At 49.5% G+C, this 13726-nt stretch overlaps 2 protein-coding genes across 2 annotated transcripts; one reads left to right on the plus strand and one right to left on the minus strand.

Annotated features, from left to right (window-relative positions):
* The first annotated feature begins 636 nt into the window (after window positions 1–636).
* On the plus strand, window positions 637–3977 carry LOC104600616 (uncharacterized). The gene has a single exon (XM_010263672.3). The coding sequence runs from the start codon at window positions 1998–2000 to the stop codon at window positions 3675–3677; it is 1680 nt and encodes a 559-aa protein (XP_010261974.1). The 5' UTR covers window positions 637–1997; the 3' UTR covers window positions 3678–3977.
* An 868-nt stretch (window positions 3978–4845) lies between these two features.
* Window positions 4846–13726, minus strand: LOC148789567 (uncharacterized). Its single transcript, XM_088892999.1, has 3 exons — window positions 13547–13726; window positions 12981–13473; window positions 4846–4859 (listed from the first exon to the last, which is right to left on the minus strand). Exons 1-3 carry the CDS (start codon window positions 13625–13627, stop codon window positions 4846–4848), a joined length of 588 nt encoding a protein of 195 aa, XP_088749125.1. The 5' UTR covers window positions 13628–13726.

Below are 13726 nucleotides of genomic sequence, written 5' to 3' on the forward strand. Positions count from 1 at the left end.
TTCAAAAATCCGGAGACATGGACGATATAATGGGTAAGTTAGTAGAGAACTGAATTACTGAAATACCATTCCCCAAACAGCAATACAGGGTTGTGTATTGCAGTAAAATTTCATTTGACCTACAATAAATGCATGAGATTGCAAATGAGAAGAATACAAATTATGGTCGGATTTCACTTTATGTTGCTTTAGGCTTTATTTCACTCGAAAAGCCAACACTTGCACTCAAAATCATTTGGATTCTCGTACAAAATTGCACTGCAAACAAGCCAGGCCTGTTGCCCAGAGAGAAAATTCCAGTACTCTCACTCCCATTAAGAAGGTAGCAGCCAGCGGCATAGATCATGATTTGGGTTCTATTGGCGTTCATTGCATTTTGCGGGGGTTACGTAATTGTTAACAAACCCTACTTTCACAAAATGTCTGAATAACGCGTTTTTTTCTTTGCTTTCCATTGGTATTGCGAAACAAAAATTCCTCGTAGAGTTATCATCATCATCATCTTGTTGGGTGAGCTCTGCAAACAAGTGCGCCTAAAGTCTTTTTTATCGATTATCATCATCATCATCAACTCAATTATCGATTATCCACTACCACCGCTCTAGCCTAAAGTCTTTTTTAACGAGTGCGCCTCTTGTTGTCCAGTGCAACAGCCAACAGAGCAGAGCTGTACTTCTGCACAAGAAGCACGAGCATGGAGGAGCTCCATGCACACTCATTGCACCTTGAGCATGCAGTACCACTTCACTGCGGTTTTTGATGGTTCACATACAAATCTCCCCCTCCTCCCCCATATTATACGTATAAATCTCCGCCACCAACACCCATACACAAATACAAGCCATCTCCGCCTCCGCCACCACCTGTACACAGCTACATGTCACCACCACCTCCTCATCACGTCTGCAACAATATCTCATCACCACCTCCGCCTCCGCCTGTGCATAAGTCTAAATCTCCTCACCCACCGTCAAAGCACCCCCCACAAACACAAATGGGCTCCTTAGTCCTTACCCGTATGTCACCTGCAAGTCGCCCCCAGCGCCGCCGTTGCTGCATCATCCTTCCCCAGACTATCACTACAGTTCTCCGCCTCCTCCAATGCCATAATAACGACTGGAATACAGAACAAGGAGCAAACTACATGGACGGGAGGCAGATTGAATGGGAGGGAATGTTTATTTATTAGATTGTGGAATAGCTTAATATAATTTCTGATCAGACATTAATCTCGTCTCAGCAAGATCTAAACTTTGTATTAGTTATGACGATTAAAATTCTACGCGTCTTATGCTATCTATCTCTGATTATCATAAAGATGATTTATTAATTTATTCTTTCTTGGTAGAAAACAGATGCCATTGAACCAAAGGATCAGAGCAGAACAAACCACACCCAACTACACCAACCAACACCACAAGAACCAGAACAAACAGAACACACACCCCTACACGCTGTCATCTTCTAAACAGCAAACCAACCAAAATGGAGGATCAGATAAGATCTCAGCAGTCCCCAAGAAACCTTTCGTGAGCCACCACCATGTATTCCAGGTTTTTGAACAGAGAAGAACTTCACCTCAACTCCAATGACCAAGCACAAGTGCTGAAGATATCTTTCACTGGGAAACTCGGTCAGGTTCTTCCCTCCAGATATGCAGAGTTCGTTAATTTACAGGACTTTGAAATGCATTCAAATTTTAATAATATCTGGTCGAACAGTCAAAATGACAAACGCATTATTCAAAGTTCGGACGTTTATTGGTGTTTGTGGATTTCTTACCGTCTGATGATCTTTTGGCAAGTCCTAGGTTAATTAAAGGGAAACTAGATCTATAAATCGGACGGTCGTGATTAGGCAGAAATTCGATTAGATTTTGGATTTCATTCAAAAACTCCGCAGATTTTCCGGGATGCAACGGCACTAACCGCCTACTTCTTGGTTTTTCAAGTGCAATCGTAATTCGGAGCTGGAGGGAGCCACCGGCGGCAGCAGCAATGGCGGTGGCAGCTCGAAATCTTAATAGTAGTTATAATATTGTTCCCCTGGTAGAGTCCATCTCCTCCGTCCTTCATTCTCTCAACCTTCAAAACCCAAACCCCTCAAATCTCGCTTCTTCTCCTCTCGACCAATTCACAACATACTTGAATCCCAATTTGGTGATCCAAGTTGTCAAATCCCAAACCAATCCTCACAACGCTCTCTTCTTCTTCCGCTGGGCCTCAAATCCTAACCCTAACCCTAACAACTACTCCCACACTCAGCGCTGCTACTCCGCCATGGTCGACCTTCTCATCTCCCACAGCATGTTTTCTACAGCTTTAGCTCTTCTTGAATCATCAAATAAACTCTCCGATTCCATGGTTGCCAAGTTCATCAAGGCTTATGGAGACCGTGGCGACATCAGAGGTGCGATCCACTGGCTTCACCGCGCCAAGATGATCGAATCAGGTCGGTGCTTGTACTCGTACAATGCCATTTTAGGGGTCATGGTAAGAGCGAATCGCATAGATCTAGCTAGAGCTTTCTTCGATCAGATTCTGAAGGAGGACATAGTGAAACCTGATGTCTCGACTTACACGACGATGATTCGGGGTTTCTGCAAGTTGGGTATGATTAACAATGCAAAAAAGGTGTTCGATGGAATGCTCTGTAAGCCCAATTTGATTACGTACAATACCATTATCTCCGGATTCTGTAAGAAAGGGCTCCTGGAAAATGCACGAGAGATTTTTGATCTTATGATAGCTGGCAAGGATTGTATTCCCGATGCGGTTACATTCACGACTTTGATCGACGGATACTGTAAAAGGGGCGAGTTGGGTGAGGCAAAACAATGCATGGATGAGATGGTGAGACGGAACTGCGAGCCAAATGTCATCACATACAATTCACTGATCAATGGTTTATGTTTGAGCGGAAAGATCGACGAGGCAAAGATGATGATGACAAAGATGAGATTAAATGGTGTCAAGGACGACATTGCAACCCATACAAGTCTGTTGAAGGGGTATTGCATAGCAGGGAAATCCGATGATGCTGTCAAACATCTCAAGGAGATGATCAGTCTTGGGGTGAAACCTGATGTTAAATCGTATGGAGTGGTTATTAACGAATACTGCAAAATGGGGCAATTAGCTGATGCCATGGCACTTCTAGATGAGATGAAGGCGAGAGGGGTCAATCCAAGTGTCTCCACTTTCAATGCACTTCTCAGAGCGCTGTGTGATTCTGGGGAGCTCGACCTGGCAATTGATGTTTTAAAGCAAATGCCTTGGAGGGGTTGCTCTCCCAACTTCTTATCTTATTACACAGTGATCTGTAGCCTATGTCGGCTTGGAGATAGGATGCGAGAAGTTGAAGACCTTGTTGCTGGCATGCTTCAAAGAGGCCATCACCTTGATGCCTCTATGTATAGTGACATGGTTGAGGGTTACTGTGAGGATGGCGATGTTGAGATGGCGATGGGTATGTTCTGTGAGATGATGGAGAAGGGCTTTGTGATCAATCTTCAGAGCTTTTCTGTGTTTGTGAAGGAGTTGAATGGGAAGGGGAAGGTATCTGAAGCTGAGAAGCTCTTTCAGGATATGTGTAGGAGATGCCCTGTACTGGATATGGCTAGTTACAGAAGAATATTGGATGAGCATCAAAGCAAGCCATGGGCAGGTGGAGGCTAGTCAATAGGTTGGCACCATGGTGTACTAGCTAGAACTTTGCTTGGATGTAAGGAAGTCGGTTGGGAAGGGCATAAACTCCATCAATGTGGTTTAGTTCAGTGACTGGATCAAAATGGATCTCTTGATTTTTTTTTGTCACTTGGTTGGTTGAGTTGCAAAACCAAACGCAGTAAAAGAAAAACCAAGCAAATTCCCAAGAGTCAATTTGATCAGTTTTGGCTTTACTGGTAATGTGTACTCAGTGTTTAAAGAAAACCATAGACAGCTACCAGATTTTGAAATAAATTATTACAATTTGCTAACTTCATACCTCAGTAGACGGTAGGTAAGCCAGTACTCTTTTTCACAGATTGGGTAGCTCTCCTCTGGGAAACTGAAAGGGTGATGAACATGATCAGCAGCATTTATTGTCAACGCAAGCCTAAGATAAAAGAAAAGGTCAATTCGAGCCAGCTTAGCCCAAGCTCCCAGTGCCAACTCGGGGCCACAGCTGCTTTAGTCCTCCCTTTCGGCCATTCATATCCTAAATTCTGTTGAAAATTACTGCAAACTGTGGTCAGATTACACTGGAGGTGAATTGAAGCCTAGGGTAATGTGTGTGAGTAAAAAGCAAATACATTGCTTAATTCTTAAGAGATGAGCTTAGTAAAAATTCGAGATGCATTGATGATTGTATTGGAAGTATCTGAAAGCCTGGATTTTTCTTAGATTACCTCTGTATTTGTGGTCATTGATTCAAATCAAACATGCAAGTGGAGGGACACAAAAAACAGAAAGAATAAATGAAGGGAAGATTGGATTAGAAAATATAAGTTTTATGAGTCGAATGTATCATCAGCACAGAAGCTTGGTTTGGGCTTCTCATTTCTCTTGGGTTTTAAATTGATATTTTATTGTGTATCGCTGATTTATTTTGTTGAGTTAATGTTTGAAAGGTTCCTCATTAAAGCAAGTATTAAAGGCTTCCAATTTGTCGGAAAATGGGATTGTGCTGAAGTCTTCCCTCTGTTTTCTTTTTTTTTTTTTTGGGAAATGAAAGATTGAGAACTAACCTAGAGATTCACTTGCCAGTTGCCACTTTTCCCCATATATCCACATGCAGCAACCAGGACCCCCGAGTGATTCCGTCGTTACCCCCATTCATTTTGCAAAAATATTTAGATTTAATTCAAACGGCAAACTCTGTTTTACAACAAGGAAAAATCAAAAGCATGGAGTAAATTATGGATTTCACACAGGAACCCATTGCTTTGATCAGTTCATCCATTTGATCTCCTAGATTTATTCTGGGTTCCGTTGCATCACTTCATATGATTTAAAAAATAAAAATTATAAAATGGAAGGTCCATAAAAATCAACACGAATCAATTCTAAAATTCCATTGCACTGATGGATTTTTTTCTTTTTTTCTTTTTGGTCTCAACTGTTCATAAAAGCCCGAGTGAGTTCCTGGCATCTATGCTGTTTTTTGAGAAAGAATCAATGATGTCTTAAAAATTGGAAAAGTATGGTATGGAGCAACATTCAATGTTTTTTTAGAAAATTGTGTATTGCCATCAGTGGTGCAAAGATGTGACATTTTAGACAAAACCAGTTTATATGACAGCACCAGTTCCTATAAAAAAATAAACACTATTTTCTGAAAAATAATATTTACAACTTCACGTGCCCAACATCAATTTTATGAAAATGTGGTGTGATATTTCCAACACCAATGCCAAACACCTAGTTAGATTCTCAACATTCTTTCTTATGACCATCGAGAATCTACGTTGCCCTTATTCAACCAACAGCACCGGCTACCTCTAACTTCATCGTTCATTCTTACTCACTTGTCATGATTTCTTCATTTTTCTTTGGGAATTGGGACCAGTCACCAGATTTCAATCCATTCATAAACAGTCAAGCCTATCATCGTGATGCCTATGCAGTCTCCATTTTCTTTTTTCGGTTGGATGAATTGGATTCAAATACGACTTGGTACATTCGACGAACAATGAAAGGGCATATGTTGTTAATTAATTTATCAGACAGATGGTTCCAGTCCAAGCATAAAGCAGTTCTAGATTTTAGCAATACAATCTCATTTATTCACCCTATCCTCCCGTCCTCCCGATGTGTGTTGTGTGATGGGTCAATGTGCAAACATGCCCCCATGTAAACCCATAAAGATATAGTTGGCTAGTTTAGTAACTCCACCCCACCCACTCCCAAATAGTAATTGATGAAGGGAAATTTGGCCCAACCTCGCAATCGCCCGACACGTGGCAAAGGCAAGCAGTTTGGGACAGTAGAGCACCCAAAGCGAACATCGGAAGCAAGTCCAAACTCACTACCGAGCCCGAACTTCAGACCGCTGTACTTAGTCCGAGTTCCTTGTTAAGAGCGAACTCCCTGTTAAAGGTCCGAGCTCCCTAAGTCCTAGCTCGGTACTAGGAGCCCGAGCTCCCTAAAGAACCTGAGCTTCCTAAATCCGAGCTCCCTACTAGAAGCCCAAGCTCCCTAACAAGAGCGAGCTCCCTATCAAAGGTCCAAGCTCCCTAAAACCTGAGCTTCCTAAATCCGAGCTCCCTACTAGGAGCCCGAGCTCCCTGATAAGAGCGAGCTCCCTCCTGAGAACCCAAGCTCCCGGCGAGGAGCACGAACTGTACTGGGCCCCAAGCCTCACAAAGCTGACCCGAGCTGACTCGTAGCAGCTCGGAACACTCCAAACCGAACTCAAGGCACCTCGCTCGCCACTCCAACACTTTACTTCCAAAGCACCAGGCCGGCCAGACGTACCCGATACCAAGGACGTCTTTATCCAAGGGCGGCATACCTGACTGATTTCGGATCTGACGCCTGACAGCCGCATTTCAAACGGCTTCCTGCCACCGCCACCTGCAACCGTCGTCACTAGCCGCAGAGACGGCTCCGACAAAAGGAACAGTGGCGGTTCTGTCCGACCAGAGGAAATGACACCCGAACTGGCAGGAGTTCAGAAGTAATCATGCCCGACCTGACGGAGGCCTGGAAGTGAGTGCGCGAGGTGGTTATAAAAGGCTTCTACCCCCCTAGGGATGAGGTATGCTAACTTTCGCGCTATCTGGTTATTCTTGCCTTTGAAGGATTCTAACTTGAGCTTCGGAGCCCTTACGCCGGGTTCTCCCCGGAGCTTCTCTTCTCCTCCCGTTTCAGGTCCCTGTTACTCATTTCAGAGGCAAGATCATCAACAGCTAAGACCGGCCAGATTGTGCATCATCAATTGGCGCCGTCTGTGGGAATTACGCTTCAAAAAGCCTCCCTCCAAAACTTTCATACCCTTTCCTTCTTCTCTGAAAAACTCATTACTTATGGCCTCATCCAGCAACGCCGGACGCGGCACAGAGACAAACACCACCGGGGAACAGCTCCAAGTCCCCGTAGTGTGTGTTGGGCAGTTCGCCATCCCCCTCACGGTGGATGGAATCCCCAACCTGACTACGCCACAAACAGTGGCACCTGTAAGCCTGCCCTCCGCAAACATCTCCTTCCCTCTTCCCATCGAGACTACCTTCACTGAACCGATCGCCGTCCCCCTGGCAGCTAGCCAAAATCGGTTGGACGACTTAATGCAATGCATGCGGGCAATGCAAGCCCAGATGCAGCAGTTCCAGCAACACCAGCTTCACCAACACCAAGTGTTGCACAACCTCTCCCAATACCACTATCAGCAGCAGTTTCCCCAACTGACACCGAACCAACCACTGCTTCCACCTCGCCACCCTGCCCCGAAGCCAGTAAAGGCCTCTCCGCAGGATGGGCGCCTTCACCAAGGAAAGGCCTCCAGGCCCCAGAATCCCCCAAACAGCCAGGCCTCGTCCCCAGGCCGGAGAGAAAGAAAAGTCATCCCCGCCTCGCGGCTCGCAGGCGGATCAGGAACCTCGCCTGCGAGGTCAGCACCTCGGGTCTCAAAACCGGAGTCCCCACTGGTGGGAAATCGATTCGGCGCACTGGCAGCAGCGGACTACCAGAACTCCGAGCCCATCGAGCTCGGCAACACGGAGGCCAGCAGCGCCAACACAAGGCCCACTCAGCAGCGAAGACGCCGTCGAAGTCGACGAACCGCCACCCGCGTCTTATCCGAGCTCAGAGGCAAAGGCGAGACGAGCTCGGACGAAGTAGGAATCGCCCCGATTCTCTCAGTTCCTTCCCCCCTCGCCTCAGAACTCCTGGCAGTCCCCTTGCCTAGAGATTTCAAGCTCCCGCCCCTAGACAAGTACGACGGATCCTTCGACCCCAACGACCACGTGGAAGCTTTCCAGTCCCAAAAGCACCTCGCCAGGGCCAGCGAATCATGCATGTGCGTGACCTTCACCACCACCCTCAAGGGGGTAGCCCGCACTTGGTACAGGAACCTGGCCCCCGGATCGATAAAGTGTTGGGCTCAGTTCGTGCAGGTCTTCACTGCACACTTTGTTACCAGCAAACGGTGCCCCAGAGTAGAGGAAAGCATCTTCGGAGTAGTCCAAAGGGAAGGAGAACCCATACGGGGCTACATCAAACGATTCAACGAGGCATGCTTACAGATACCTCGGTTAGACCCCGCGGTACAGCTCGCCGCAGCAAAAAGAGGGGTGACGCACAAGGAATTCAAGTGGCACATGGTAGCTAACCAACCCGCGACCGTGGCCGAGTTCCTCAAGCTCGCGGACAAGTTCATGAGGATGGAGGAGGAAATCAACCAAAGAACCAAGGGCGGAAACGAGAAAAGAAAGAGGGACGGCGAGCCCTCTAGCTCGGCCGACCGAAAAAACCCGGCCCGGGACCCGAAACCGAACCAGTCATTCCGAGCTCCCCTGCCAGCTCGGACGGATTACACGCCACTGAACACAAGGCGGACCGAGATCCTAATGACGATCAAGGACACCCCCTTCGTGAAATGGCCACCTCGCCTAAAGGGAAATCCGAACGAAAGAAACAAGAATTTGTATTGTAGTTTCCATAGGGACCACGGTCACAGTACAGAGCTATGTAATAACCTCCGAGACGAGATAGAGGGGCTCATCCGTCGCGGATACTTAAGAAACTTTGTACAGCACAACAATAATAGCAATAAAGCGGATCAGCCGGGCGAACACTTAAAAGACGCCCCGGAGACTAGCAGCAGGCCTGCCGAACCGATGCAGCGACAGCCTCCGGTAGAAAGGCCAGTTCGGGGAACCATCCATGTAATTGTGGGAGGTTCAGTGGTGGCGGGGTGCACATCAACGGCAGCTCGGACCTCAGTTCGCGAAGCGGTCCTCGAGGAGCGGAACCCCCCGAAGAGGCCGAAGACCGAGGAGCCGATCCTCTTCACAGAAGACGACGCGCAGGGAGTTCGCTACCCTCACGACGACGCACTCGTCATTAAACTCAGGATCAGCGACTTCGAAGTTAGGCGCGTGCTCATAGATTCAGGCAGCTCGGCGGACATCCTATTCAAGTCGGCATTTGATCGGCTACAGCTGCCAAGGAGCGAACTAAAACCTACAAGCACTCCCCTGGTGGGCTTCAGCAGGGAGGAAGTCAGGCCCCTTGGAAAGATAACGGTGCCCGTGGAAGTCGGCACGTGGCCTTGTGCGGTCAGACTCAACCACGATTTTCTGGTGGTCGCGACCCCCTCCCCATACAACGCCATAATAGGACGGCCAATCACGCATATCCTGCGGGCGGTGGTCGCTACCTATTATTTGGCAATGAAGTTCCCTACGGACTTCGGTGTGGGGGTAGTGCGGGGCGACCAGCTCGAGTCCCGCAAGTGCTACGTCGCCGGCCGGCGACCTCGACCTGGAGCGGCCTACGGAGCAAGGCGAAGAACAAGCCTCGCCGACAGAAGAGACAGTCGCGATCCCGACCTCACCTACGGACCCATCTCGCGCACTCCAGATTGGTGCTTCTGTCAAGGAACCCCTACGGACCGAACTGGTAAGTTTTTTACTCCAAAATTTAGATGTTTTTGCGTGGTCCGCGGCCGATATTCCCGGTACTGACCTTAGTCTTATAACTCACAAACTTAACACTGACCCTTTAGTCAGACCCGTTAGACAGAAGAAACGGAACTTAGCCCCAGAGCGTTGGAAAGCGGTCGACGAGGAAGTCGAAAAGCTCCTCGTGGCAGACTTCATAAGGGAAGTCCATTACCCGAGCTGGGTGGCCAACCCTGTGCTGGTGAAAAAGGCGAACGGCAAGTGACGCATGTGCGTCGACTACACCGACCTGAACCGAGCTTGCCCGAAAGACTGCTTCCCCCTTCCTAGGATCGACCGTCTAGTGGACGCGACCTCGGGACACGAATTGCTAAGTTTCCTGGATGTCTACTCAGGCTACAACCAAATCCGGATGGACCAGTCCGACGAGGAAAAAACCAGCTTCATAACCGAATTCGGTATATTGTTACAAGGTCATGCCCTTCGGGTTAAAAAACGCCGGGGCGACCTTCCAAAGACTTGTAAATAGGCTGTTTCGGCCCCTGATCGGCACAAAGATAGAGTGCTATGTAGACGACATGGTCGTCAAAACACAGTTTTCGCGAGAATTAATACAAGACTTAGATTCTGTCTTCCAAATCCTGCGTCAGTATAACATGAAATTAAACCCCAACAAGTGTGTCTTTGGCGTCACCTCGGGCAAGTTCCTGAGCTACGTTGTCAATCGACGTGGCATCGAGGCCAACCCAGACAAAATACAAGCCATCCTAGATATGAGACCACCTCGGAAAATAAAAAAAGTCCAAAGGCTAAACGGCCGCATAGCCGCCCTAAGCCGCTTCATGTCCAAATCGGCAGACCGCTGCCTACCCTTCTTCAAAGCAATCAAAGGCAAAGGGTTCGAATGGACCCAAGACTGTCAGCTCGCGTTTGACGAGCTAAAAGGCTACCTCGCCAAAGTGCCAACCTTAGCTCGGCCCGAGGAAGGCGAAGTCTTAGAGCTATACCTCTCGGCCAGCGACGAGGTGGTCAGTTCGGTACTAGTAAAGGAGGCATACCGGGTCCAACGACCCATATATTATGCCCTGGTGGTAGCAGCACGGAAGCTCCGCTCGTACTTCCAGGCCCACACCGTCATCGTCTTGACCGACAAACCTCTGAGGCAAGTTTTACTCAAACCCGAGGTTTTCGGCCGGCTGACGAAGTGGTCCATCGAGCTCAGCGAGTACGATCTCCAGTACAAGCCAAGAACTGCCATTAGGCCCAAGCCTTGGCAGATTTTATCGCAGAGTGCACATTCAACCCCGAAGCCCCTGAGCCGGTCGAGCCCAAGGTCCCCAGTTCGGGCGAACTCGGAGCTCTCAAGCCAAACGAGTCCGAGCCCCGTGAAGTAGCAGCCAGCGTGGCTTCCCTCCTGGTTAGACCAAGCGCGAACTGGGATGAGGAGCCCTGGATCCTTCACGTAGATGGCTCCTCGAACCAACAAGGCAGTAGGGCTGGAATAGTGCTACGCGGCCCGGGCAGAACAAAACTGGAATACGCACTACGCTTTGAGTTCGCGGCATCCAACAACGAGGCGGAGTACGAGGCACTGATAGCCGGGCTAAACCTAGCGCGCAAGGTCGGGGCAAAGCACATGGTTATCTACAGTGATTCCCAGCTCGTGGTCAACCAAGTTACAGGCGAGTACGAAGCACGCAAACTCACTATGGTTGCGTACTTAGCAAAAGTAAAGGAAGCTCTGCTCAACTTCCAATCACACTTCATCAAGCAAACCCGAGGTCAGAGAACGCTGAGGCCGACGCCTTGTCCCGACTGGCTAGCACGAGCCACAACGCCAGGAGAACCGTGTACGTAGAAGACTTGCCTCGGCCCAGCATTCTCGGTGGGGCAAGAGAGGTCGCTCCCGTCACCGAAGCGGAGCAGAGCTGGATCGACCCACTCGCGAGCTTCCTGTTGGATGGAGCCCTCCCCGCGGACCGCAACACAGCCAAGAGGGTGCAGCGCCAGGCAGCCAAATACGTCATGATAGACGAACGGTTGTACCGACGATCCAACACGCTCCCCTATCTGCGATGCTTGCGCCCAGCCGAAGCCGAGCTGGTACTTCGCGACATCCACGAAGGCTTGTGTGGCGGACACCTGGGGGGCAGAGCCCTCGCCCAAAAGGCACTTCGACAAGGATACTACTGGCCAACGATGAAGACAGAGGCAATCGAGCTCGTCAGAAAATGCAGCAAGTGTCAGAAGCATGCCAGCATCCACCACCAGCCCGCTGCCGACCTCAAATACCTCACCAGTCCATGGCCCTTCGCCCAATGGGGCATCGACCTCCTGGGGCCATTCCCACCAGCGACAGGCGGGAGAAAATTCCTAGTGGTGGCAGTAGACTATTTCACAAAGTGGATAGAAGCCGAACCCCTGGCAATAGTTACGGCCCGAAACATACAAAACTTCTTTTGGAAGAACATCGTATGTCGCTTCGGGCTACCTCGGGTACTGATCTCCGACAATGGCAAACAGTTCGAAGACATCAAGTTCCAAGAATGGTGCCGAAGTATGGGAATTAGTCAGAACTTCACATCGGTCGCACACCCGCAGGCAAATGGCCAAACAGAAGTAATGAACAGAGCCATCCTCCGCGGACTAAAAGCGCGCTTGGACCGAGCCAAAGGTTTGTGGGCAGACGAACTACCAAGTGTTTTATGGGCACACCGAACCACAGAAAAGACCGCCACGGGTGAGACCCCCTTTAACCTCACCTATGGCACCGAAACAGTGATTCCGGCGGAAATCGAAGTGCCTACGTTACGACTAGAAGCGTACGACGAACGGACAAACGAGGGCGAGCTGCGCACCAACCTCGACCTACTGGACAAAGTGAGAGACCTCGCGCACATTCGAACTGCGGCTTACCAACAAAAGGTAGCCCGGTACTACAACACGCGAGTAAAAAAGAGGGACTTCCGCGTCGAAGACCTGGTTCTCCGTAAGGTCATGGTGCCCGAACCCGGCGTAGGGAAACTTGGACCGAACTAGGAAGGACCCTACAGAGTAATGAAAACACTCGGTGGGGGAGCGTACGAGCTCAGAACCCTAGAAGGGAAACAAGTACCCCGAGCATGGAACGTTGTCAACTTGAGAAGGTACTATCCGTAGGCCACCAAAGCAAGTACGCCGAAGTCATTTCATAAAACGAACTGAGGGACCGAAATGGTCAGTTCGGCAAAAAACATAGCTCGAAGACACCAGTACATGAACAAAAAGACATTTCATTTCAAAACAGATGTGTACACTTCATTTCATTTCATTTCATTTCACAAGCCCAGGGCTACTTCATCGTTATCAGAAGCCTCTCCGACAACGCCCGAAGGACCTGCCTCCCCCTCGGAGTCTGGTTCGGCATACGCGGCATTAGCCATCTCCGGAGTGATGCGCGAAGTGGATATGGCGCTGGTATCGAGGTCGGGGTACGTATTCCGGATCATCCACCGACTTAGCCTGAAACCCCTCCTGTAGGAGTCTACCATCAGGTCATCGAAATCCGGCGAAGCAATGTAATCGCTGACAGCCTTCTTCTTCGCGTCTTCGATGCCTTGAGAGAAGATCTGAGTCCTCTCCCTGATATCCTCCTGAAGATATTCAACCTGGTGCTCCAGGTCCAGCTTCATTTCCGCCATGCGCTGCACCACCACCCCCATGGCCTTGGCATCCCTCTGAGACCTCGCTTGCCTAGACCGCGCACGGCGAGCAGCAGCATCAGCAGCACGAGCATTCTCCTCGGCAGTCCGAGCAGCCTCCTCGGCAGCTCGCGCCTGCCGCGAGCATTTCTCCACCTGGTTCGCCAAGGCGTGAATGGAGGAGTTCACCTATCAAAGGAAAACGAGGTCAGAGAAACGAATGAAAAAATAGAAGCCGAGCTCTAAAGAAGGGATCACTTACCACCATGGCATGAGTAACGGCACGGCAGGCCACTTGGTGCAGAGGGAGCTCAGTCCACGCCGCAACTTCCTCAGGAAACATCGCCCCCTTACTCTGTTGAAGAGCATGCACAGGCGACAGCACGCTCCTGAAGTCCCCCGGGGCCTCCGAGCCCGACGGCCCAGCTCGCGTATGAGCGGA

The sequence above is a fragment of the Nelumbo nucifera genome, chromosome 8, assembly GCF_055504915.1.
Source record: "Nelumbo nucifera cultivar China Antique chromosome 8, China Antique-T2T, whole genome shotgun sequence".
In the NCBI taxonomy this organism is placed as follows: domain Eukaryota; kingdom Viridiplantae; phylum Streptophyta; class Magnoliopsida; order Proteales; family Nelumbonaceae; genus Nelumbo; species Nelumbo nucifera.

Bases quoted from the DNA above. Each gene is read 5' to 3' on its own strand.
- LOC104600616 (XM_010263672.3), top strand. From the start codon at position 1,998: ATGGCGGTGGCAGCTCGAAATCTTAATAGTAGTTATAATATTGTTCCC.
- LOC148789567 (XM_088892999.1), bottom strand. From the start codon at position 13,627: ATGTTTCCTGAGGAAGTTGCGGCGTGGACTGAGCTCCCTCTGCACCAA. The intron at 13,474-13,546 runs GTAAGTGATCCC...TTCCTTTGATAG, and splicing joins CCGTTACTCATGCCATGGTG to GTGAACTCCTCCATTCACGC.